This window comes from Terrapene carolina, unplaced genomic scaffold (genome assembly GCF_002925995.2).
Source record: "Terrapene carolina triunguis isolate 2854851 unplaced genomic scaffold, T_m_triunguis-2.0 Scaffold95, whole genome shotgun sequence".
Taxonomy (NCBI): Eukaryota; Metazoa; Chordata; order Testudines; family Emydidae; genus Terrapene; species Terrapene triunguis.
The window spans coordinates 15,875,676-15,900,125 of NW_020664446.1; the positions used below are offsets into that span (position 1 = coordinate 15,875,676).

At 41.1% G+C, this 24,450-nt stretch overlaps 1 protein-coding gene across 1 annotated transcript in view; it reads right to left on the bottom strand.

Annotated features, from left to right (window-relative positions):
• Positions 1 to 9,006: 9,006 nt before the first annotated feature.
• Positions 9,007 to 24,450, bottom strand: part of CACUL1 (CDK2 associated cullin domain 1) — a 69,355-nt gene continuing 53,911 nt past the window's right edge. Inside the window, exons 6-9 of the mRNA XM_024206237.2 lie at positions 24,209 to 24,298; positions 17,486 to 17,624; positions 11,904 to 11,947; positions 9,007 to 10,828 (exon numbers count right to left, since the gene is read on the bottom strand). Of these exons, the coding sequence (XP_024062005.2) occupies positions 10,788 to 10,828; positions 11,904 to 11,947; positions 17,486 to 17,624; positions 24,209 to 24,298 (314 nt within the window). The 3' untranslated portion in view covers positions 9,007 to 10,787. The remainder of the gene's footprint in view (positions 10,829 to 11,903; positions 11,948 to 17,485; positions 17,625 to 24,208; positions 24,299 to 24,450) is intronic.

Sequence of the window (24,450 nt, forward strand, 5' to 3'; positions counted from 1 at the left end):
CCTAGGCCAGCATTTTCATAGGCTAGTGGCTAATGCTGAAGTCAGTGGAAGCTGTATGTGTGCTCAGTACTTCTGAGAATAAGGCCACTTATTTAAAAGGGTACCTAGGTGCCTACCATTTGGCACCCAAGCTGGAAAACTTTTGCTTCAGTTTCCTGGCATGCTCGGGGCCTGTGCTCCTATTCCGGCAGCTCCTTGAGTGGGAGAATGTGAAAATCATGGCTGATCAGAGCATGCGTTTACAACAGCATTAGACACTCTCGGGATTCAGTCAGTGACAAGTTCACACCCAGGAAGGAGTGCTCCTTGCACCTTAAACAACAAAACTCATCATGAATTGGCATATTAATGTGCCCTTCTTTGGTTTTAAATTATGAATTAGTTCATCATGATGGTGAAGAACTGAACTGTGAGCCAGTTATTCCTTGGAATTTATCTTGTTACCTGACAATCAGGAGAACTACTTTCTCTTAAAAATAATTAAAAAAATCATTCCTTGGTCCATGGCGCACAGCTGTGACAATAGTGGTGGGTTAGTCACAATGGTCCCACCTAACCGCAGATTAGGTCTGTTTTAGTTTGCATATCTATATGGGGGGGAAGAGGGAGAGAAAGATAGGTGGGAAGGAAAGAAAAGGTGGGGGTGAAGGAATAATTTTTACTGGTGGTCAGGGCATTTTTTTTATTCAATTAATGAGTTCACCATGATCAGGAGAGTTATCTGTGGGGTTTGAAATAAATCACGTATTTGCTGTAGAAATACATATTCCATAGCTGAGTTAGTTTCAACAAGGAGTTACAGCTGTAAAAAGTAATTTGTGGTGATAAATTAAGGGTAAAAATCTATGTCACTTTTAAACCAGTTTTAAAATGTCCACACCAGGGACTTGCAGCAGTTTAAATCAATTTAGAAAATGATTAAACTGGTGAAACGTGTGCATTGGTAAGTCGCTAATAGTAAGCAGATACCACTCATTTTTCTGATAATTACATTTTAAGCTGAATTTTAATACTGATTCCACCCCACTCCCGGTAAATTGGTGTAAACAAATATTCATGGTTTAGGTTTAAACTTCACATTTTATCTGCAATTTGTATTACTGCCTATACATTGTATGATCAGGTTAATTAAAAACAGACCATTATAGTATGTACAAGGGAGACAGTGCCTCTGTGGGGATCTATCCTCTGCATTTCATGCTGTAGCTGTGACTGAAATATCAGTGTTAATGCAGAATTTTGCATATGGCTTTGACCAAGGTCACCACCTCTCTCCAAGTTCTGCAATACATATTTTAAAATAAACTGCTTTGAAATTTTATCTTTCCCCCAGCTCATGAAAAATAATCTGCAGTAGGTTGGCTTGGCTAATTAGTTGGGGCTTGACCATCCCTGTAGGCATTGCCCTGAGTAAGGACTGGGGTGTAAATGCACCAGCCCCAAAGTAGTACTGAAGGCGTGGTGCCTCACAAGGGTGTCTCTGATGCATAATTCCTTCCTTATAAGGATGCAGTTTACTTCTTCCCCTCCATGCCTGGGCCAGCACTCATTGAAGGGAACATCTGTACAGCAAGGACTTTACTCCTCTGAACCAGACCTGGACCCAAGTAGATTTAATCAGGTAAGAGACTGGCAGGCAGGGAGGCCTTGCTTCCTTACTCAGTTAAGTGAGGCCAGGGCACAGTCTAGCCCATCACAGATTAGCAGTACAGTAGTTTCTTCAGTATTGCACAAGCCTCAGTGTTAGAGAGCCAGAATAAAGATTTCTTTTGAAAGAGCAGATGTTAAGAAATTAAATAGGTTAAAATCAACTCAGACAAAAAAAAATGGTAGAGGGCTAATTCAATAATTATTTCAACATTTATTTCGAATGAAAGCAGAGATTTCTGAAGCAATGTGTGAGCACACAAAGTAACTCATTCTTTCACTTTGTTTTCTCTTGGGAAATAATCCTAGTATTTCCTGGTTCACTAACAATATCCCAGAGTGCGACATGACAAACAGCAATTCTCATTACCATTCATGCTGCTTGTGATGTCACAATGGTGAATTCTGGAGTCTCTTCATTGATCCCTAGATGCTACAGTTAATACATTAGAACTAGAGTAACGAGGGTCTAGGTTTCCAGAGTGACTAGTAGTTTGAAGGCTGTTTTCAGGTACCAAACATGACACCTTAAAGGGATCTGCTTCTGAAAGTCAGGCCCTTTATGTCGTCTCAAGTTGAGCACCCAAAAATCACTAGTCCCTTTTGAAAATGTAGACTCACTCACATGGCTGCATGGGTAGGAAACTTGAGTGACAGTCAGGAGACCAGGTTCTATTCCCAGGTTGCTGCTGGCTTGTTGTCTGATCTTAGGTAAATTGCCTCTGTTTCCTCTGACTCTTTCCCAGTCTTTGGCTATTTTAGATTGGAAGCTTTTCAGGGCAGGGGCCATCTTGATGGGTTTATACAGTGTCAATCACAAGGGGGACCCAAACTGTGGCTGTGCCCTTAGGCACCACTGTAATACAAATAAAAAATAGTTTAGGAAAATAATGTTAATAAAGCTCAAACTTATTTTTTGTGCTGAATATTCCCTCCACCAGCCGTACCGCATATAACTAATTAATAGGTACACCGAGCACAGAAATCTGTGGTGAATGCATTTTCATTTTCAATTTAGAGGTCAACATAAATATAACTTTCAGAGTAGCAGCCGTGTCTACTACTTAGTAGTCTCTAAGGTGCCACAAGTACTCCTATAAATATAACTGCGTGTGTTCAACACCAAAATATTCCCTGTAATACTCAGTGGCCATGAAGTAGCAAGCGGTGTGCTTTCCAGTTGTTTCTCTGATTCTAAGGCTACATCTACACTACAGGGGGGAGTCGATTTAAGATACGCAAATTCAGCTACGTGAATAGCGTAGCTGAATTTGACGTATCACAGCCGACTTACCCCGTTGTGAGGACGGCGGCAAAATCGACTTCTGCGGCTTTTTGTCGGCGGCGCTTACTACCACCTCCCCTGGTGGAGTTAGAGCGCCGATTCAGGGATCGATTGTCGCGTCCCGATGGGACGCGATAAATCGATCCCCGAGAGGTCGATTTCTACCCGCCGATTCAGGCAGGTAGTATAGACCAGACCTTAGAAAGCTGTCTGAAGAGCTGTAATTGAGTGAACAAATAGTATAAGATTGTGTGCATTCTAAATAGTTTAAGCACCAGAAATTGTAGATTCTTATGCTTTAAAGGAAATTAATAAACAGAATTATAAACTCTTAAGTGAGTCAGATTCCAGGAGACTGGAAAGCAGCCAGCATAAGAGCACTGGTCCCCCATAATAGCAACTGCAACAATAAAAGGGCTAAGAGACATCTCAAAATGTTAATTAAACACACATTCACCTCCTATACTTACCCATGTGACTCAGACAAAAGAATTAAACAGTATCTTCAGGTATGCAGAGGCAGAGATAGTGGAGGAATAATACAGACAGATCCTAAAAGGAGCTGGATTGCACAAGCAGCAGATGGGAAATACATTTAAGTGGAAACTAAACAAATCAAATTAGTCCTGAAGAAGGACCCAAAAGACATACATCCTCCTACTCCTGCACAGGAAGAGAGGTCCTGTCTTAAAAGTTCTACTTCAAGCTCCCCTTAGTGAGGCAGGGTGGAAAGTACAGGCAGGCCCTCAAATGTTCCCATTGGATGGTGATCCACAGGAACACAATACCCAAACCTTGAGGATCTCCAGTGGCTGGCTAGATGCTGCATCATCGAAGTCAATGGAATTGGTGCTATTGACTTTACATGGAGCAGGATTGAGCTCCAAAAGAGCAAAACCAACCTCCTATGTACCATCTAGCTCCTCTCCCACAACACTGAGGGCATGGCTGGTTCAGGGCAGCCAGTCACTTTTTAGGTCAGAGAGGATTATGCCATTCAGGGCAACTGCTCCCCCCATTCACACAGAACTGTGCATTACAGGCATAGAAGAAATCTGAGGGAGCCATGCTGTGTGGCTGCATTTCCTGTCTACCCCTTTTTCTGCTGAATTTCAGTGTTTTTGCTCCCTCCTGCACAGCAGAGGGGAAAGTGCCCAAATGTGCTAAATGGAAGAATCCTCCAGAACACTGAGTGGGAGTGGGGCAACTTCTTAGCAGAGGGAGAGAAGAAAATAAAAGTGTTATAGTTATATAGACACTATAAGGGGCAGAGATTCTATAGTGATGAGCCCCAGAGTAATGCCAAGAAATAAATTAATCTCTTAATTCTATCTAGAGCACTGTGCTCAGTGCTGGCCATCATGTCACCGAGACAGGACTGCACTGGGCATGATGCGGCTCGGTGTTACCGGATACAGTGATGGTAAGTTATGAGGAAAGACTTGCTGGGAAGAGAGGAGGCTTTAAAATGACTGCAGGTGTTTGAGAGATTTGAGAGAAATGTGTTCGCATGAGGGAAGGGTTCAAAAGCTAAAGAGTTAAAGGATTAGGAAAGTGTAACAAGGAACTCTGGCAGAACCATTTCTCACAAGGAATGTCTGGGTAGCCATTTAGAACGGAGTGGTGTATAGGACCACCATACACATAGAGAAGGTCCTGCAAACTCCACCAGACCGCAGATGTACAGCATGGAGAAGACCATTAAATAACAGCTACTAAGGGCTAGATTGTGCCTTTAGGCACAAACCTGAGCAAGGGATGGTGCGTACATTGTACCCCCAACCCTGTTGGGAAGCTCTGGAAAGCACTGTGCCTCAGAGATATCCCAGATTCACTATCCCAGATTCACAATCCCTCTCCTGCTTCCTCCTCACTTTGGCCAATGGGGTGGGGTGGGTTGGTGGTTTGAAACCAAGTGCCCACCCGTTCCCCATCCCTCCTCTCTCACCTGCTCCAGGTCAGTAGTAAGCAGGCACACAGCATTACTGTTTACTCCTGTGGGGCCAGACCAAGGCCTGGTGGCAGAAGCAGGGGGTTAAGGGAGGTTCTTATTCTGCCTTACTCCCTTGTGCAGCCCACATCACTAACTCCTCAACTCAGATAACACCAACTAAATATTTGGTGCTTTTCAATTTTGAGTTGTTCCCTTTGTGCAAACAGCAGCTCTCCTGTTGATAGCAAGCAGAGAGAGATCGCAATGCTATCAATGAAATTACCATTTGTCTGTTAACAGAGATTGGAGGAACTTCTGGGGAAATGCCCCCACAGGTCACCTCACATAAGTTACATATTCTGTGTCTACAAGCAACAAGTTGAAAACAATACTAGAGAGGAAGTAGCTGCCACCATTTTCATCCCATCAGTACAGGATTCAGCATTTCCAATGCTATGCTAATTAAAATCCTTTAGCAGGAGCTCAGAACCAGGGGGCCAGCAAACAGGATTCCAAAGATGGATGGAAGAAGAGCCAGGAGGCATGGCTCAGTGGTTTACACATCAGCTATGAAATTCCTGGATTCCCTCAAACTACGAATTAAAATCTGGACCAGATCAATTTCATCCTTCCTCATTGCTTGGTATAGTAGAAAAAACCCACAAAATACGGCGAGTTTCCTTTGTGTGGAGTTTTCAAATGAGACACAACACGTATCTTCTCTTGCAGCATTGAGAAAGCGGAGGTTGGAAGTGGGGGAGACAGCTCAGGAGAGGCCCTTCCCTCTCAGCAGCCAAGAAGACAAGAGACTAGAATCAGACACTGACAAAGGAACCCAGTGACACAGCATCAGAGCCACACCTACAAAAAACACTGACAGCATGGCCCAAATCCTCAGCCCCAATAGGACTGTTTTCACACTATTCCAATGGTTAAAAGCAGTCTTAAACCTGGCCTATGTGACCAACAAGGCACCCTGCTCTAGCATAAGGCAGTGCCCCGGTGGGATAGTGTCAGTGTAGACAAATATGCCGCCACCCTCACAAGCCCCTGGTGTAAGGAACATGCCAGGAGGATGTTAAAGGAAGAACACAGTGCTATAAGACAACTCATGGACCCTTGGGAGCCACTGCTGGTAAATCTGAACAACCCTGAGACTGCTACAACTTGCACTGGGGGCTGAACCAGCCCCAAGCATTAGGGAAGTGCAAAGGTGGTGTAAAGCCATCTATCTTTCTCCTGACTGGAGTCTACACCGAGCACAAATCAGCCTGACCTGAGGAGAGGGGTGCACTTGCAAGTACTTGAGTTAGGCTAGTCCCATACAACCTATTCTTTCCACAGAAAAATGTCTCAGAATACATGGGAATCATTTTTCAATCATTCAGAACTTAGTAATTTTTGTTTTGGGGCCAGGGTTTTCAGCACCTTGTAAAACTGGATCTTATATTTGATGTGTGAAAAGGAAATATTGGGCTAAATTCACCCCGGTTGACTCCACTGAGGGATGAACCTGACAGACTGTATTTCTGCCCAGTAATTATCCCAGAGAGAAAGACCCAAATATTTACATAAGAATGACCATGCTGAGTCAGACTAATGATCCAGGTAGCCCAGTATCCTGTCTCTGTCAGTGGCTAGTGCCAGATGCTTCAGAAGGAATGAACATATCAGGGCTATCATGAGTGATCCATCCCATTGTCCACTCCCAACTTCTGGCAGTTGGAGGTTTTGGGACATCTAGAGAATGGAGTTGCATCCCTGATCATCTTGGCTAATAGCCATTGATGGACCCGTCCTCCAAGAACTTAAATTGTTTTTTGAATCCAGTTATACTTTTGGCCTTCACAGCATCCCTGGAAATGAGGTTGACTGTGCGTTGTGTGAAGTACTTCCTTTTGTTCGTTGCAAACCTGCTGCTTCTTATAGTCACTTTCTCCACACCATTTATGATTTTATACACTTCTATCATACCCCGCCCCCCAAAAGTCATCTCTCTTCTAAATTGAACAATTCCAGTCTTTTCTCTTTCTCCTGGTATGGAAGCTGTTTCATCCTCCTAATCGTTTTAATTGCCCTTCTCTGCACCTTTTCCATTTAGCTGCATTACATTTCCACAATGACTACATAAGATGTTGAGTCAGGTCCAAAGTCTATACCGGAGTTGAGTGACAGCACCTGCACAATCTGGGCCACATACAGAACCACAGATTATTTCTGTGTTGAAAACTGCCTTAAACATTGTTTAGTCAAGAACTTCCTACAAACACAACTCTTAACAGTAATAAGATAAATATTTCAACTTTCAGAAGCAAGAAATGAAATTCATCTAAAAATATTTTAATATAGCAAGTTTGCCTAGAGAACCAGTGCGACATAGAAGAGGACATCCGATGTATAACCAAATTTACTGTTTAGTCTCATGGTAAGCAACAGATGCAAATTTACCACAAAGTTGTTATTTGGTTAGAGTTACTAGTGTAACTAGGACCATGCTGCTTGTAGTCATGGTTTTACAGCATCAATGCTCAAATTGGCTGAGTTAGTTTTACTGTAAGTAAAATTCAAGTTTACAAAGAAACAAAATAATTTAGCATATTATGCTATACTCCATTTCATGCTCAGCTCACAATGATAAAACCCTAGAAGACAAGATAAACAATACTTCAGCATTAGGTTAATAATGCCAAAACATACAGAAATTTTAATGCCAATTTACAACATAATACAATGCTTTACAAGGAGAGTTCTCATGTCCGCTGGCCAAACGAGAACGCCACATGGTGAAAAGCATTCAAGTACTGTTATAGTGCATATAATATTGTCCACACTAAGAGGAATGTTTTATTTTACCTTCTTATAGAATTATTGTTTCAAAAGTCTGTGTCCTAAGTGTAATGCAACAATAAAGGAGTAAATTAAAATCATTGCCTCAAATATGAGGCCTAAGTCCTACAAGTTATTTACAAACCCTAGATCAGTAAACCCTTTGTAAAAAAACAGAGCAAACTCGTAACGGCATGATAAAGCTGAGCTTGCACACTTTCGTATGAACTAGAATGGTACTGATGTAGTAAATCAACTAGTTGATGTATATATTCTTAATTCAAGAATATTTGCTGTCACAGTATACAGAGTAATTGTACAACGAAGGACAGTGCCAAAAGGTTTTTATTTTGAAATCTGATTTTTTTTTTTAAACTGCTCTTGATAAAATTTTGGAACTTGGCAAAATTAAAATAAGTAGCCATTCTCTATCAGCATTTGTTACTTTCTCCACTGTGTTCACTCAAGGTAGGATTTACAAAAAACAATCGACATTGGCCTAACTCTGCTCCCAACGATAAAACTCCTATTGACTTCAGTCGAAACAGAGATACACCAAATGCTGAGTGCTTCTGAAAACCCTATCCTTGATGGTTTGTTTTTGATTACTGATTCAGAGCAATCTGGATCTCTTGGTAAACTGGGAGCAAGCAAACAATATGTGTTTTAATACAGCTAAATGTAAACACGTAGGCCATACTTACATGATGGGAGAGACTATCCTGAGAAACAGTGATTCTGAAAAAGATTTGGGGGTCATGGTGGATAATTAGCTGAACATGTGCTCCCAGTGTGGCCAAAAGAGCTAATGAAACCCTGGAATGCATACATCTCGAGTAGGACTAGAGAGGTTATTTTACCTCTGTATTTGGCACTGCTCTGACTGCTGCTGGAATACTGTGTCCAGCTTTGGTGCCCACAATTCAAGGACATAGATAAATTGGTGGGGGTTCAGAGAAGAGCCACAGGAATGATTAAAGGATTAGAAAATATGCCTTACGATGATATAACTATTTAGCTTAACAAAGGGAAGATCAAGGGGTGACTTGATCATAGTCTGAGTATCTACATGGGGAACAAATATTTAATAATGGGCTCTTTCATCTAGCAGAGAAAGGTACAACACCATCCAATGGCTGAAAGTTGAAGCTAGACAAATTCAGACTGGAAATAAGGAGTAAATTTTAAACAGTGAAACTAATTAAGCATTGGGACAATTTACCAAGGGTCATGGTGGATTCTCCATCTCTGAATTTTTAAATCAAGATTGGATGTTATTCTAAAAGCTATGCTCTGGAAATTATTTTGGGGAAGTTCTATGGCCTGTCTTATACAGGAGGTCAGACTACATGATCATAATAGTCCCCTCTGGCCTTGGAATCTCTGATTCTCAATTTAAACATGAAGGGAATATAGTCTGTTTACAAAGCAAAGTTGGAAAGAAAAGAACTCTGTCACTGCCACATGTATATTTTGCTTTTTCCTGCAATCTATAGACAACTCATGCAAGCTCAGAGAATTTCTATACGACAGCTGTGTGTGGCAGAACTGTGAATACACTTCTGCCTCAGCTCAGAAAGGTTTCTGATATCACTAAGGTTTTTTTTTTTTCTCTTCTTAACTAAAGATAATAAAAGGAATCTGGAATCAAAACTACTTTTTCAAGTACATTTCTCTCCCTATTTAAATTAACTGGATTCGATTACCCATACTGCTGACAAACTCATCTCCTAACCATTACGATTATGACTACAGGTCCAGATTTACTGGACCAGCCCAACTGAGCTTGGCACAAGTCTAGAAGTGGCTGTATGCATGCACATATGCATTACATCACCTTGGTATCTCCCTGATCCTGAACATTGCTGTGTTTCTTACACTCCGGCTGTTTGGATGCAGGGCCATATCCCTTTTCCCCAGTCACACTCCCTATGCTGGTAGCCTGTCAGAGCCCCTCCGGCAGCCCTGCATGGGTTCTGTCATCCACTGACCAACTAAGGCAGGTTTAAGTCTGCTCAGTGCTGCCAGAGGGGCACATAGCATAATTTAACAGGCTGGAGAACCTTGCTCATAATCCAACTCTCAGCTGCGGCAGCTAATGTTCCAAAATAACACACAACACAAAACATGGCATTGCATTCATTTTGGAGTTCACATTGATCTATTGTAATTACTATGGAGGTCAACAAACTCACCAGAAAAGGGAGGGGGCAGAGGGATGTTTCTACAAGAGTTGGTCCCACCATTAATACTAAATAAACACTTGAAAAACACAAAGTGGGAAGGGGGCCAAGTCACTATCAGTGACATTGTCAGGTTAAACTTTCTCTTCCTTTCTAAATTCATATCCTAGTAATGCAGGAGAAACTTGTGACTTTGCAGCATACTTGTTCACAACGTCACAAGCTTTTCCTTAACACATTTTGCATTCACCAAATACGGTCTGTAAAGTTGCCAAGTGCACAAGCTGAAGGCACAGAGTCAAAAAACATACCAAAAAAAGAAAATAAGTTAGGAAAAAAACAGATGGAAGAAACAAATCCGGAATCAAAAACTCATTGTCAGAATTATATTTAGAAGGGACCAACTCTTAAAGCTGCTGTCACTTTGTACTGAATAATAAATACTGCAAAGTAACAAATCTTTATTCTTATTATTTAAGTAAAAGCTTCAGAAAATACCTTGAAGTTTTAAAACTAATACACTGATGTGTTACTTAGTTTAAAGAATGTCCATAATAAAAAACAAGAGTGCAAAAAAGATTCTTCCATTCTAACATTTTTGGAGGAAGCTGCTGATTTTGGCTGCCGATTTTCACTTAGAAATTATCTGTTTTTCAAGGCGCGTTCCTCACGGAATCAGAGAATAAGAACTTGCTGAGAGACCAAACCAAAGAGTCATGTCTTTCAACGTTATCCCAAGTGTAGCAGCAACTGACATTTTATTACATAACGAAGAACGTCCAAACTCCTCTTCCAGGTACAACTTGTGACAGAGCTCCTGAATATCAGCAGACCCCAGCTGAGGCTCTGGATATCATCTGTGCTCCTCCCGTGTCTGTTCTGGCTAGGAATAAAAACACATCCGGTATGTTCACTATCTGTAGCCTCTGGAGCTTGCACATGCTGATGAGCCATCTGAAATATACATAAAAGAGAAATGGTTAATCAGAAATCCTCATTATAACTTACACACTTCTGTAGCGCCCTTCATCCTGACAGATTATAAAGAACTGTGTATACACTGAATCTGATATGCCAGCTCTATAGCCATTTCATCCACCATCCTTCTGCATAGAAGAATGGCAGCACAGAGCAATGCTGCATATAAGTCTAGAGAAGAAAATTAAGAAGGGCATATTCCACTGATATTACTGGAAGAAATTGGGTAGACAGAATGCAGTCAAAATTCAACAAGAGCTGATGCTACTAACAGTTACCAAAATATCCAAGGGATGTTTAGTGTCAAGTGATCAGGACCTTGCTTTTACGTCTCACTGTAAAAGATATGGGACTAGCCTCTCTCCTGTCCCAAAGCTCTACTGAGGTGAGGACACCAAAGACCTAGTTATCAATCCCCGATTCAGCAGGCCAGCTCCAGCCCTGACACAAGTTAGAGCAAGCTGTTGGGCAGCTCTAATTTGTGCCTTTGGGATAGAGTAGCCAGCAAAGAATTGTAGCAGAGCTCCACTTTCCTCCATCCTTCCCTTCATATATCCCTTATGCAGGGGAGGGAATAAGGTGGGAAACTCAGGTACAGGGCCCAGATCTGATAGAGTTGTCTGTTGGTCATTTTTTGGCCAAATTATGGCCCCTTTACATGGGCTTAATGGTGCAAAGGGCTATAACTGTGGGAGAATCTGGCCCCCCATCGCCATGGACACCTTGTTGTCTCAGAGGCAACACTGGGGGCCTTGTTAGAGTTGGGCCCATTAGCAGTGGTTACGTGGAAGACAGCAACACATTGGAGTGCAGGTTCTGATCACTCCCAGACCTCAGAGACCCACCCTTTTCTCTGTATTCAAGCAGTCCACATGGAAAGGAATCATTCCTCCCCCTGCTGGAGAGTTACACCTTTATATACTTGGAAAATGATATTGTCTCCACCTGCTGGTTGAGAGACCCATAACCCAACTAGCACAGAAAATCAAAGAGTTTTATTCTTTTTATTTTTTTTAAACTAAACAATGAACAATAGCGGATTCTTACTTACTGTAAGTTAATTCTTCTCCAGCTCTCTTGCGTGACTGGTCACCTCTGGGAAAGAATGGGGAGAAAAGAATGGTCACTGAATCAGACAGAAAACCAGTGTGGAGACCAATGACAGCAAAGTCACCACATTTAATTTATAAAAGAAAAACTCGGACATTTAGCAGAAATTAAACAGTATGCAAATATGCTAATGACAACAGTCGAAGTATATGATTAGCGGAAAAACCCACACCAGCATCAATACACCTGATACAATAAAAAGTGTGATCGGACAATCATATAGTTTAGTTACTCTATCCTTTTCTTTAAAATTGATTTTAAAAATAATTCTGATAAATAAATAAAAAGCTCATCCTCTGGATTTAAATAAAACTATTTAATGTCTGATTTGAGACTAGACTGTAGTTGAGTAATTTGTCGTAAAACAAATTCCTTATACCAGTTTTATAAAGCTATTTTAGAACATCTGAAAGATTTTTAGATTTAGCAGTTGCCGAAATCATCTTATTCTTCTGATCTACTGAGTCCAAATATAATTCTTCTAAAAAGAGGATTTTAAAAAAACATTTGGTGTGAAATCCTGGCTCCACTGAAGTCAACAGCAACACTCTCATTCACTTCAAAAGGGTTAGGATTTCATCACCCCTTTGACTTTATTGACTAGTATGTGCAGAAAACTCTACTGCTTTGTAGTTTTATTTGAAGTTAGATGGCAATAGCTGACCACTATGAGGCAAGAGAGATGTCTCAGTGTTATTTATTTTCTTTATGCTAGCCAGAATCTGACACTTCTCTGCTAGCAGACAATCCAGATCAGGCGTTCATGTGACACAACAGGAAGCAGTCAACCACTTAAATAAAATCCATCCTCTTTGAGGCTAAGCCTGCGGTGTGCACTTTGTTTAAGGTCATTAATGCAAGAATCACCATTGAGTGATTAGGTAACTCCCCCACCATCTTCAGTTGCACTAGTCATTTGATTATCACTGCTGAAAACTTTCTAGAGGGGTGCCTGTTATGTAATTAGTGCTGCTGAAGATTCTTCAATGCAGTCTCCTTGTGGTTAATTTTGGTGTGAGACGTGGAGCAGTGCAGATGTCAACAATCCACTGCATTTACAGAAAGTCTCATTTAGGAAATAGGAATGTTGTTTTGACTTCATAATTTATATATCAGGCTGCTAAAATTGATGGCTTTTCAATCTATATTTAATAAATGAGTTAATCTGTAATTTTAAGTACTAAACAGCACCCCAGAAACTTAGTCTAACTGCAGGAAATTATCTCCATCCCAGTGCACGTTCTTTTGAAACTCAGCTGAATTTTAGCAACTCTAGAATTAATTTAGCAGAATAACTGTTTCATCAGCATGAATGTAAATTACATAAGCAAATCACATATACAATTAAATTAGAGAGGAACTAATATGGAACTTTGCAGCTCCAATCACTAATTGAATATAAGCCTATAGTTCTCAATATAAAAGCCTAATACAACTTAATTTTTTTAATTTACTATATAGTTCTGAGTGTGTGTGGTTTCTCATAGTGCATTTGACCAAAGGCTGCTCAAAAGACGTCTTGAGGATCATCCTCCCTTTTTTGTTCTAGGTTCTACCATCCCCCCTTACTGTATGACCTCTTGCCTCTATGCTCCTATGAGGTCACAGACAGAACTGAGAGAGAAAGGACAAGATAGCCTGTTTGCAGGCAGATACCAATACTGCTCTTCAAAGGAACCAGCCATCAATGCTTGGCTCTATTTAAGCACTGTAGAACACCAAAACTTGGCAGCAGAAGACCCTGGGTATTCCCATCCCAAATAACAACCATTAACAAAAGTAATGTATTGAGACAACGTGAATTGGAACTGGGCTACAGTGGTCAGTAACATCAGGAACAGGCAATTATTTATTTTTGTACAAAATAGAAATTGACAAACTATGTTTTAAGGACCCCTGGTGGTTCAAAGCACTTGCTGTGGGGTCCATACAAGACAGCTGGTAGGTTGCTCCCCACAAGGGCTCCTTGATTCTTGAACATACTTCCCCCCACTAGTCTGTTACCGTATAGATTGGGGAACTTCCCAGTCATATACTGCAAAGCCTCTCTCAAGCATTTAGGAAGGAGATGATTATATGTAGATGGTAAAACTGGAGGCCTTTATTTTTATATCTTTGAACTGGTAATATACTGTTGAGTAATATTAGTATTATTGTCAATCACTTTTAACTAGAGTGAATTTAAATTACTGCTAGGGCACTCAAAGACAGTGATGGGCTCTTTTAAATGCTAAAAATGGAAAGAAGAAAATTACAATTTTTTTTGTAAATTAACACCAGTGCTTGCCAGCAAAGCATTATCTAAGCATATATAGCATACTCTAATACGGCTCTTTCAAGCATAACAGCTAAGTTTATTCCAAATGCCCAAATCAAACCAGACCTTTTTTCCATATAGCATATTGATATTTACAGAATAAAATCAGTTACATTATATTAGCGTTATCCTATAAACATCTTCAAAGGTTAAACCCAAATTGTGGGTATTTCTTGTTCAATTGTCCCCCCCCCCACCCCCACACACAGGTAGCAATTAATAGATAGCAAAGTACTTTTTTTTTTTATTTCACAGAAAACATTGGGACAGTTGTACCAAAGAACTATCCAACACATCACATATGCAGATAGAAAACGAAGACAAAGATATTAAAGCCCAAGGGCCCCACAAGTCAGTGGAAAAAACCTAGGATTATTTACTAAATGCACCAACATCATCAGTCCTTTACAAACAGGTAAAGGTATTTTCTTGCACCCATGTAAATCCCAGTATAGGATCAGGGCCATGGAGGTTACAGTCCACACCCCAGGCAAAGATTCCAGAAAAGGAGCAGCATAGGAAAAAAAGCAGAACAATGAGAGAATGTGCTGGTAAGAGCAAAGAGGAGAAGAAAATAAGAGGGGAGGTAGGGTAGAACAGAAAAGAGACTTGAAAACATGGACAAGAAGTTAGAATTTGATATGGAAGGTGAGATGAAGCCAGTGAAGGGATAGGAAGAGGAGAGTGGCATGGTGAGAAAAGGTGAAATTTGCAGCAATTTTTGGGGGGGATTGGAGAGGAGCAAAGAAAGAAAGACTACTGCAGTCAAGACAGAATATACACTCTAGAATTTTTTTATCAAATTGTTCTGACAAAATAAATATAGAGTTTTCTGGGAACGTAGATTTACATGAATAACCAATAGGATAAGAACAAAGGTTGGCTTATCTACATAATTTTTATGTAGGGTTTTAAATAAAGCTCTGCGTTGCAGTGGTGATGTCAGAAATGATGCTGAAATAGCTATATACCAGGACACACGCTTTCACAGTTCTTCCTTCCACTCAAAGTGCTGTCAGCATAGTTTGATGGGGAAGAGTTAAACCCTTTACGATAAAACTATGAATCATTAATTATTGACCTATGGCATCATGGAAAAAGAGCTTTCAAATCAAATTTATTAGCACTTGGAATATTGCCAGTGTTTAAAAAGCTCAGCCCAAAGCTTGCTTATGAATGGTCTCTGAGGAAATATAGTTTAACTTCTCAATTAAAAATAGACATATTTCATAATCAGATTTCCAGGTTTAAGTGATTAGCTGTAATTGTATCATTTCAAATAAGTTTACTGGCAAAAATGAAGCTTTAGAAATCTCAAGTCATCTTGCAGATAAATGCCCCTAAAGTCTTTTCTAATCTTGATATATATATTTTTTTAACCACACATTCTTAATGGAGGGTTTTAATGCAGCGAGAACTTTTTCTACTTTTCTTAGCTGAATTGATAAGCACAACAATTCATTCTGGATGCTCATTTTGTGTGGACAATACTGTGGTCAATATCAATCTCCCCTCTACTTCTCCACTCCCCAAGAACAACCCCATAACTGAGAACAAACCATAATTCAAGAGACCAATAAGCGGGTTCTTTTAATGACGTCAATTTTTCTCAAAAACAACTTAAATAAATTCTGCTCTATCTATGGTCTTTGAAATGGAGTATGTCAAAACTTAAAAGGCTTGACTAAATTTCCAAGTATAAACACCCTCTCATTTTCTTAGGCTATTTAATATATACAAGCAGTATTTAATGAACCACAGTAGAAAACATGTGAGTCTTCAAATTACCACTTAAATACCAAGGCAATGGGCACATAAGAAATAGTTAAAATATTACCCGATCCTACTCCCATTAATCTTAACGCCAGGATGCTGCCCATCAATAGAAGCCAATATTAAATACAGAGTGCTGGTTTTGTGTCAAAAGGCAGGCAGATGATTATTCTTTAGCATTGGTGCTTTGAACAGTAGAACATTTACTAGTAACATTTCTACTTTAGTAACTGGAACTCACACTTCGGGGATATTTAAAAGTAGCTCAGACGTGCTCAGCTACAGATCACAAAGTGATCTGAAAGTCAACAGCAATGTGTTAAGATTGACCTGACCTTTTGTTTTATGTGTATTCTTTATGATTGGAGAGAACAAAGTTCTCTGTCTCCTTGCATACTATCCTGACAGCCAACATACAAGACATGATGTTATTCTAGCTAGGAGATAAAAGAATGAGTTTCTCAGAAATACTGATCATCAACTGAAATATAATATTAACCTAAAAGTGATAACTGAAAGCCTTAAGAAAGACTATCATGTATAAATTCCCATTTCTGTGGGAATACTGTATACCTACTATTGTTATAAGCAGCCGCTAGGATTAGAATAATTGACATTTAGAGAAAAATAAAATTCTCTTTTACTCAGTTTGTTTACTTTGTGCATTTGAAAGTACTTTGTGTATAATCAGTTTCAATGCTTTGTTGAGGGTCACTTTCACTTCCTGCCTTGTGCATTAGCTGCTTTACTCTGCAGTGATGCTCCTGTGAATGGATCTGGGCTTGCTAACTTCCTCAGCCTAACCTTGGTGTTTCTGGCTCCTGCAGAGGGAGCCAGGAGTACTGGGTCAGGAGAGGCAGAAGTGGCAGTCATGTGCTGCAGCCTGCCAAGTTCACTGAAAGACAATAGGCCCGTAAGATGTGTGAGCATGGACTGGAGGGGGAGGAAAAGGTGTTTACAGTAGGCCCCAGCACATTTTTTAAAACTAACAAAAATTAAAACAGACGGTGTCCTTTTACTACTTTAGGGAAAAGCGATGTTCAAAGGACAATGCTAAATGGGAATTGACAGTGAAGATGATCACCCACTAATTAATAAATCAAAATACCATGAGGGTATAAACAAATCAGAAGCGTCTCAGTTTTATCTGAAAGTATTTGAAAGATGCTGATCACCTATTACTTCCTATTGCCTTCAATGGAATTTGTGGGTGCTCAGAACTTCTGAAAAATCAGGCCACATTGGTAGGTGCTTAACTATGGATTTAGGTGCCTAAATACCCAGATTTGAACATTCTGGTTCAAGTCTTTAGAATAATATTTAATATTCTACTGAATATAATACAATATTTACATTTTTATAGGGTTTTTTATGCATTTTAGTAGTTTCAGCGCTGTCTAGTGCAACTGCCATTGAAGGCTAATAATTATTACCTGGTAAATCCATTCTGCATAAGCTCTCTTTGAAGTTTCTGGTCTTGAGCAGCATATTCCTGAAGCTCAGATTCCACAGCAGGGGGGAGAATGTTTGGGATGAATTTAGAAAATAAAGCTGGTGCCATCTGAACCCACTCTGTGAAAAGGGAAAAACAACAATGATGAAACATGCGGAATAGGAAGAAAAATCTTATGAGCGGTAATTTTTTCTTTAAGAATTAGCAATGATTATTTTGAAGGAGGACTGAAGGTTTTTTAAACGAATATATAAATTGTTTAATAGCTTGAATTAAAAGACTAGATATTCTTAAAGTCACACACATTTTTGGCGCAAGAGTCTGTGCTTCTCCATCAAGAGCCAATGGTGCCATAGACACGTACAGCTGTAAATAGTATGAGCCATATACTTTATTGCCCTGTACCTTCTGTAATCCTTTACACCAGAGCAAGAGGATATAAAATGCTACTAAGTCAGAATGACAAGGTGGATGAGGTAATGTCTTTTATTGGACCAACTTCTGGTGGTGAAAGAGACAAGCTTTAAACAACTACACTGCATACTAAGACCGAATGGTATACATCCTCCAGGAGGCAACTCCACAGACAGGGTCTCTTAACTGAAGCAACCATGCCTCCAGGCTGATCCATAGACTCTCAGAAGAGACAAAGCAAAAATAATATAGCATACAGCACCCTGCCTTAGAGACATGGAGAAACAGAGAAGTACCACAAAGAAACGTTGCAAGTATCTATAGCTGAGATTGCTTGGAGAAGAAGGGAAGGGAATGTTTGCTAACAACTGTTGATATCCTAGTGTAGAAAAGGCAAGTTGTACTTTTAGCATGTGTTCATTGGCTAAGGTAAACCCTAGGCTCCCTCATAGGGTTTACTTGACCACTGAACATGCCTTACCTAATGTGTTAAAAATACACCATGTTCTTAGTGTAGACATGGCCTTACTCATGAACACCAGTGCATAAACCAATACCTTCATCATGTAGTAGGGTTCACTAATAACTTATACACAAAACAATACCACCTTTCACATTGCACAGTAAGTTAAAGGTACTGTACCATTTCATGACTACACACACACACACAATTAAACTATTAGCATTGGACACGTTAGGCCAAGCTAATTTCTTAACATGAAATACTGCTGACAAGTTCTTTTGTGCCATTGCCATTGACACTGAACATATGACATTAAAGTGTTTAAACCTAGAACAATAAATCCTCTAATGGTGATGAAAGTCAGAGAGATCAGTATCTTACAAATTCCTTACCAATGAAGGAAAGTTATGGACAGCAGCCAAATGCACTGTGTAAATGTCTACATATTTTCTTAGAACAACGGATTAAACCCACATTTACCCCCACATCTTCAAGAGCGAGTTACCTCAACCCCATGCCTTGGCTGGTCACTGCATCTGACCTGTTTTTCTCCATCCTCTCTTCCCTGCCCCACCCCTGCCATTTTCATGTTGTTCTTTTTTCACCCCCTCATCTCTTTTGTCTGTGCATGTTGCTCATTCATAGTCTTACCTCTTTCCCTCAGTTCTCCTTCCTCCTCTCTTTCCCAGCCCCTATTCTCTTACCTTCTTCTGTCTCCTTCATAGATTCAAGGACTGGGAGGGACCTCGAGAGGTCATTGAGTCCAGTCCCCTGCCCTCATGGCAGGACCAAATACTGTCTAGACCATCCCTGATAGACACTTATCTAACCTACTCTTCAATATCTCCAGAGATGGAGATTCCACAACCTCCCTAGGCAATTTATTCCAGTGTTTAACCACCCTGACAGTTAGGAACTTTTTCCTAATGTCCAACCTAAACCTCCGTTGCTGCAGTTTAAGCCCATTGCTTCTTGTTCTATCCTTAGAGGCTAAAGTGAACAAGTTTTCTCCCTCCTCCTTATGACACCCTTTTAGATACCTGAAAACTGCTATCATGTCCCCTCTCAGTCTTCTCTTTTCCAAACTAAACAAACCCAATTCTTCCTTCCACTATGTGGCTTCCTTTCTCTTCCCTTTGCCCTCCTCATCCGCAACATTAATCAGAGCAAACTTTGCTGCTGGAGATCTGGAGAGGAATCTACTAGTGTCTCTGTGTTCCTCCAGAAAAGGCACGCTAGAGTAGGTAGAAAAGAGAGCACGAAAAGAAGCAGATTGAGCTGCTTAAGGAGAGCTGCTGGACAGCGTTCCCTCTCATTTTTTCCACATATGTGCGGAATGAATTTTGTTATGTGCACTAATATGGAGGCGATATGTGACACATCACCTTCATATTGGTGCACATAACAAAATTCATGTGGTGGGGGTGGGGCCGAGGATTTTGGAGTGTGGGAGGGGGCTCAGGGCTGGGCCAGAGGGTTGGGGTGCAGGGGTGTGAGGGCTCCGGCTGGGGGTATGGGCTCAGGGTAGGGCTGGGATGAGGGGCTCAGGGCTGGGGTGGGGCCAGGGATGAGGGGTTTGGGGTGCAGGAGGGAGCTCCGGAGCTACAGTGGAGAGAGAAAGGACTCTGCCCAGCTGCACCCGGGCTGGCGGGGGGGGGCAGGGGGGGAGGCACCTCTCCCCACCGCAGCAGCTCTGGGGCTAGGGCCATGGGATAGGCGCCCCTCCCCCAGCAGGTCCGGGGCGGGGCTGAGTTGGGGCTGGGGGAGGGGTGCCTCGGCAGGTCTGGGGTGCCCTTCCCCTAGGTGCGGCAGGTCTGGACCAGGGCTGGGTCCGGGCTGGGCGGTTCCCTGAGCGCCTTCACAGAGCTAAATAGGCTACTGCGCAGCTTACAGGGAACTCAGCTGCTGGACATATTTTGCTCCCTGACTTCAGCCCAGATCAGAGTACTTAAGTGCATGGCAAGTTTCTCCAATCGCACTACTTTTCTTCTCCTTCCTTTGCCAGCCTGTCTTATTACTCTGTCAATCGCCTAGTCTCACAGAACCATTTGGAGACAGAGCGTAGAGAAGAGAGTTCTTGAAGCTCATATTCCCTTGGTTTGTTTTTCCAGACTGAGTGGCATCAGCAATCATATACAACTGGAACAGCTTCCCACCTTTGAGGCGGTCTCTCAGCCTCCCAGGGGCCTGCTCCTCTGAACACGTTAGAATCCAAGTCATCAAGGACTGACTCTACTAAGGAACATCTTTCAATACAGAGGAATTGTTCTTGGTACAAACTTAGAGCACTTCCAGTCTGGCTAGAACAGCATTCACATAGTATCCCTATCTTCATTTTTTCAACCCAAACAATTAGTTTTAATATACTGGTATTGACTAAAGCCATGACAAGGTGAATGTCTGACAGACGGAATTTAAGAATTTGGTGTGTTATATACCACAAACTCAATATTCTTTCCTTAATTCCTAGCCAAAGACGCTCTGTTCTCTTCCACAGCATAAGCACTGTTCACAGATTTCACAGTGCCCACTCAGCCATTCTTTAATTATCGCTCTCTAAATATTACAAAGGTATCTGAATGCTTACCTCTGAAGTGTCCAGCAGGATTACTCAGACAACTATGTACTTCTAGTCAAAGTCAACAGGTATGCAGTTTACCGGGAATATGACTTGAGAATTTAGAATAAAAGATACTCAAAGTTATAATTATAATGTTGCCAACTCTCATGATTTTATTGCAAATCTTGTGCTGTTTGGTGTTTTTCTTAAAGCCTACACTTCTGGAGTCATGCAATTACAGGAGAATCTCAGCTTTCATTTTTCTATCCCTCGGGATTGTGAAGACGGGATTGAAAAGTTAAGATGGTTAAACCCAAAAGCTCAAACACCAGAAGGCAAATAAAAAGAACCCCAAATTGATCATTTTTTAAAATCTCATTTTTGTGGACATGACTGATGAAGTGATGAAGTTATGTTGTATGTGAGTCTTACTGTTGAGCCTATGTGAGTTTTACTATATGGATGAATACTTTGTGTGCCTCAGTTTCCCTGTGTGCTGCACCAATACCTCGGTGGTGGGAATAAGGATGTGACCTCTGAGGCAGGTGAGGCTGCTCCAGCTGCCTGCACATACGCTACGACTGGTGCTCTTCGTAACCTGAGACCCAGGAGGGGGATGCAACCAGGTGACTCTTTGCTCAGGAAGCGAGACAAAGACAAGGAGGAGGAGCAATGGGGGTGTCTGAGGTCGGGTCGCTGGAAGCTGGCAGTCTGCTTGGGGGGACTGGAAGAGGGCTTCTGGCCCAGGACTCCCCAAGATGGAGTTGGCCGAAAGTCACTGATTTCCGTGCTAACAAGTTCTGTTCTATGCTGTGTTACTGTCGACTAATAAACCTTCCATTTTGCACTGAATGAGAGTCACGTCTGACTGCAGAGTTGGGGTGCAGGGCCCTCTGGCTTCCCCAGGAGCCCCGCCCAGGCAGACTCGCTGTAGGAAGTGCATGGAGTGGAAGGGGATGCTGAATGCTCTGAGGGCAGATCCAGGAAGGTCGAAGCTGTGTAAGCTTCTTGCCCTGGCAACAGTACGGTCAGAGAGAGGAGGCATGCTCCCCCAGAGTCCTGACTCGCTTCATATGGAGCAGTTTCAGAGCACTGCCCGGTGATGCCGTGACGACAACTTATGATTTTTAAATGTCTGGTAATACAAAAATCCAGTCACTTCATGTTAGGATGGTGCAGAGTGAAGGTGGTTTGTACAGTCCCATCTAGTCATTTTTTTGGGTCAAATGGAAGGCTTGAGCAATCTGTCACATGAGCACTGAGGGAGGGATTTGCAAGAGCACTGCCACAGGAGTTGGATCAGCTGGTAACTGACAGCAAGTATCACGAGTGGACTGGTTTTTAAGGGAAAGCTTAAATTCAGAAGAAATCAATGGCTTAGGTCTTCCTATTCAACACTAGCCAGTGGATTTTTCATGACCTGGTAACAATCTTATTTAAATATCCTTTAGAACACAATAAGAATACTGAAAATCTGAGAGGGAAATGACAGTACTGAACCAAACTAAACTTTGTCTGTGAAGGAAAAGGCAAGGCAAGTTCCATTCAATGTTGACAGGCTTTGTAAGGTTTTCAATGCTCTTGTCTTTTGGGATATAAAATAGGATAGTAATATCAAAATCTTACAGATCGGCTCAACTTAGAATGAAATCATGCCTTTGTGCTCTTTTCAAATACATTTTCCTTCTCCAGCACTGAAAAGTAAAAGAGGGTAAAGATGAAAGTCATCACCAGTTTCCTTCGCCTACCTCCTATCACTTATACTTTTTAATGTTTGATAAAAAATAAGACATGCCTGCGAAGAGTGATTAATCTGTGAATTCTGTAGATAGTCTGACCACCACATTACTGGCCCTCATACACACCAGACTCTGAAATTTTCATAAAGCTTCCTCTGTCATTTCTGGTTCTTTGAGTGGCAATGCCATAGAAAAGATGATGTCATGGCACCTGGATACGATCCTCTTCGCAGTTACACGAGTACAAAACAAGAATAACTCCACTGAGCTAAAACTGGCATTGTAGGTAAGAGGAAAACCAGGCCCATTTTGGTATTTGTGTTTTAGAAGCAGAAAAATAAAGGAGCATGACAAATGTTCATCCCGGGAACTTCACAGGGTGCCCAAAACATTCCCTCTCCTCACCGCCAGTTAGATGCTGTTGACAGTAGAGATTTACAGCACAGACTATACCTGGTCACTAACTAAAACATAATGAATACACGTTCATTACAATATTGTTTAAATTACATATTTTATTATATGCCTCATAAGTCTTATAACAACTGTGGAGCTCACCATATGGCAAACTACACATACCAGTGAGTAATGGTTATTTTAAATTACCTGCTGCTGCACTGTTAAACTCCTTGGGAATACTGTCCCTTGACTAGGGCTCCTTTCAGTTTCCAAATTATACTTTACAGGACCTGCCCAATTTCATATTAAATTTCTAATGCATGAAAAACCTCAGAGTACATCTACACTGCCATAAAAAACCTATGGGACCAAGTCTCAGAGCCAGGGTAGCTGACTTAGACTTGTAGAGCCCGGGCTGCAGGGCTGAAAACTGCAGTGTAGACACTCAGGCTGGAGCCCAGGCTCTGAGACCCGCCCCACTCATGGGAACATCTACACTGCAATTTGATAGCCCCATAGACAGAGCCCTTAGACAGCTGACGCAGGCCATCTGCGACAGCGCCAAAGGTTTTTTATTGCAGTGTAGACATACCCTCACACACAACAATTTTCTGGGCTTGTTGAGATAACTAATGTTGGATTTGAAGCCCACAATATATAAATTTTACCCAAGGGCAAAGTAAAACTTTACCATGAAATCAATGAATTATTTATTTCTTTGTTATAGCAAAATTACTTCTCTAATCACCACAGCATCATAGATGGAAAGGCCATTTAGATGGAAAGGCCATATCATTCCCACTGTTTTTGAGTATCTGCCATGATTGTCCTATTGAGCAGCCTCATCCCCTTATAGTAATACAAAGAAGCACAGTGCTCATGCTTGTTTTCCCTCTTATTTTAAACTATTTAAGTGAAGGTGGGAGCCCAATGCAAGAATCAGTCCTCCTGCAGGTCACAACATAGATCTACTGCATTCATAACAAAGGCTTTGCTGTGATGTTACACAACACAACTAAACACTGACTGACAGATAAGATCATGAAACTCACATAATATTCTAGTTTGTGGAATGTTTTGGCACTATAGTATAATGGGAGATTCCAAAAGGAAGCAATGAATATTTACCTGGTCTAAGTGTATACAGGCCTTTCACAATATTTGCCATGGTCGAAGGGGTTATTTGAAACGGTGTTGACTGAGCTTCTAAAAGTAAAGCTGAAACAAAAAGAGAAGCCTGATTAGCCATTTTCTTGGTTAAATACTTTAGGTTCTCTGCATATATTTTTGGCAGTTAAAGAAAGAAAGTTATTTTTTCCTGCCCTGTGTCTGTCACCCAATGTTCATAATGGGGAAACCAAGTGACAGAC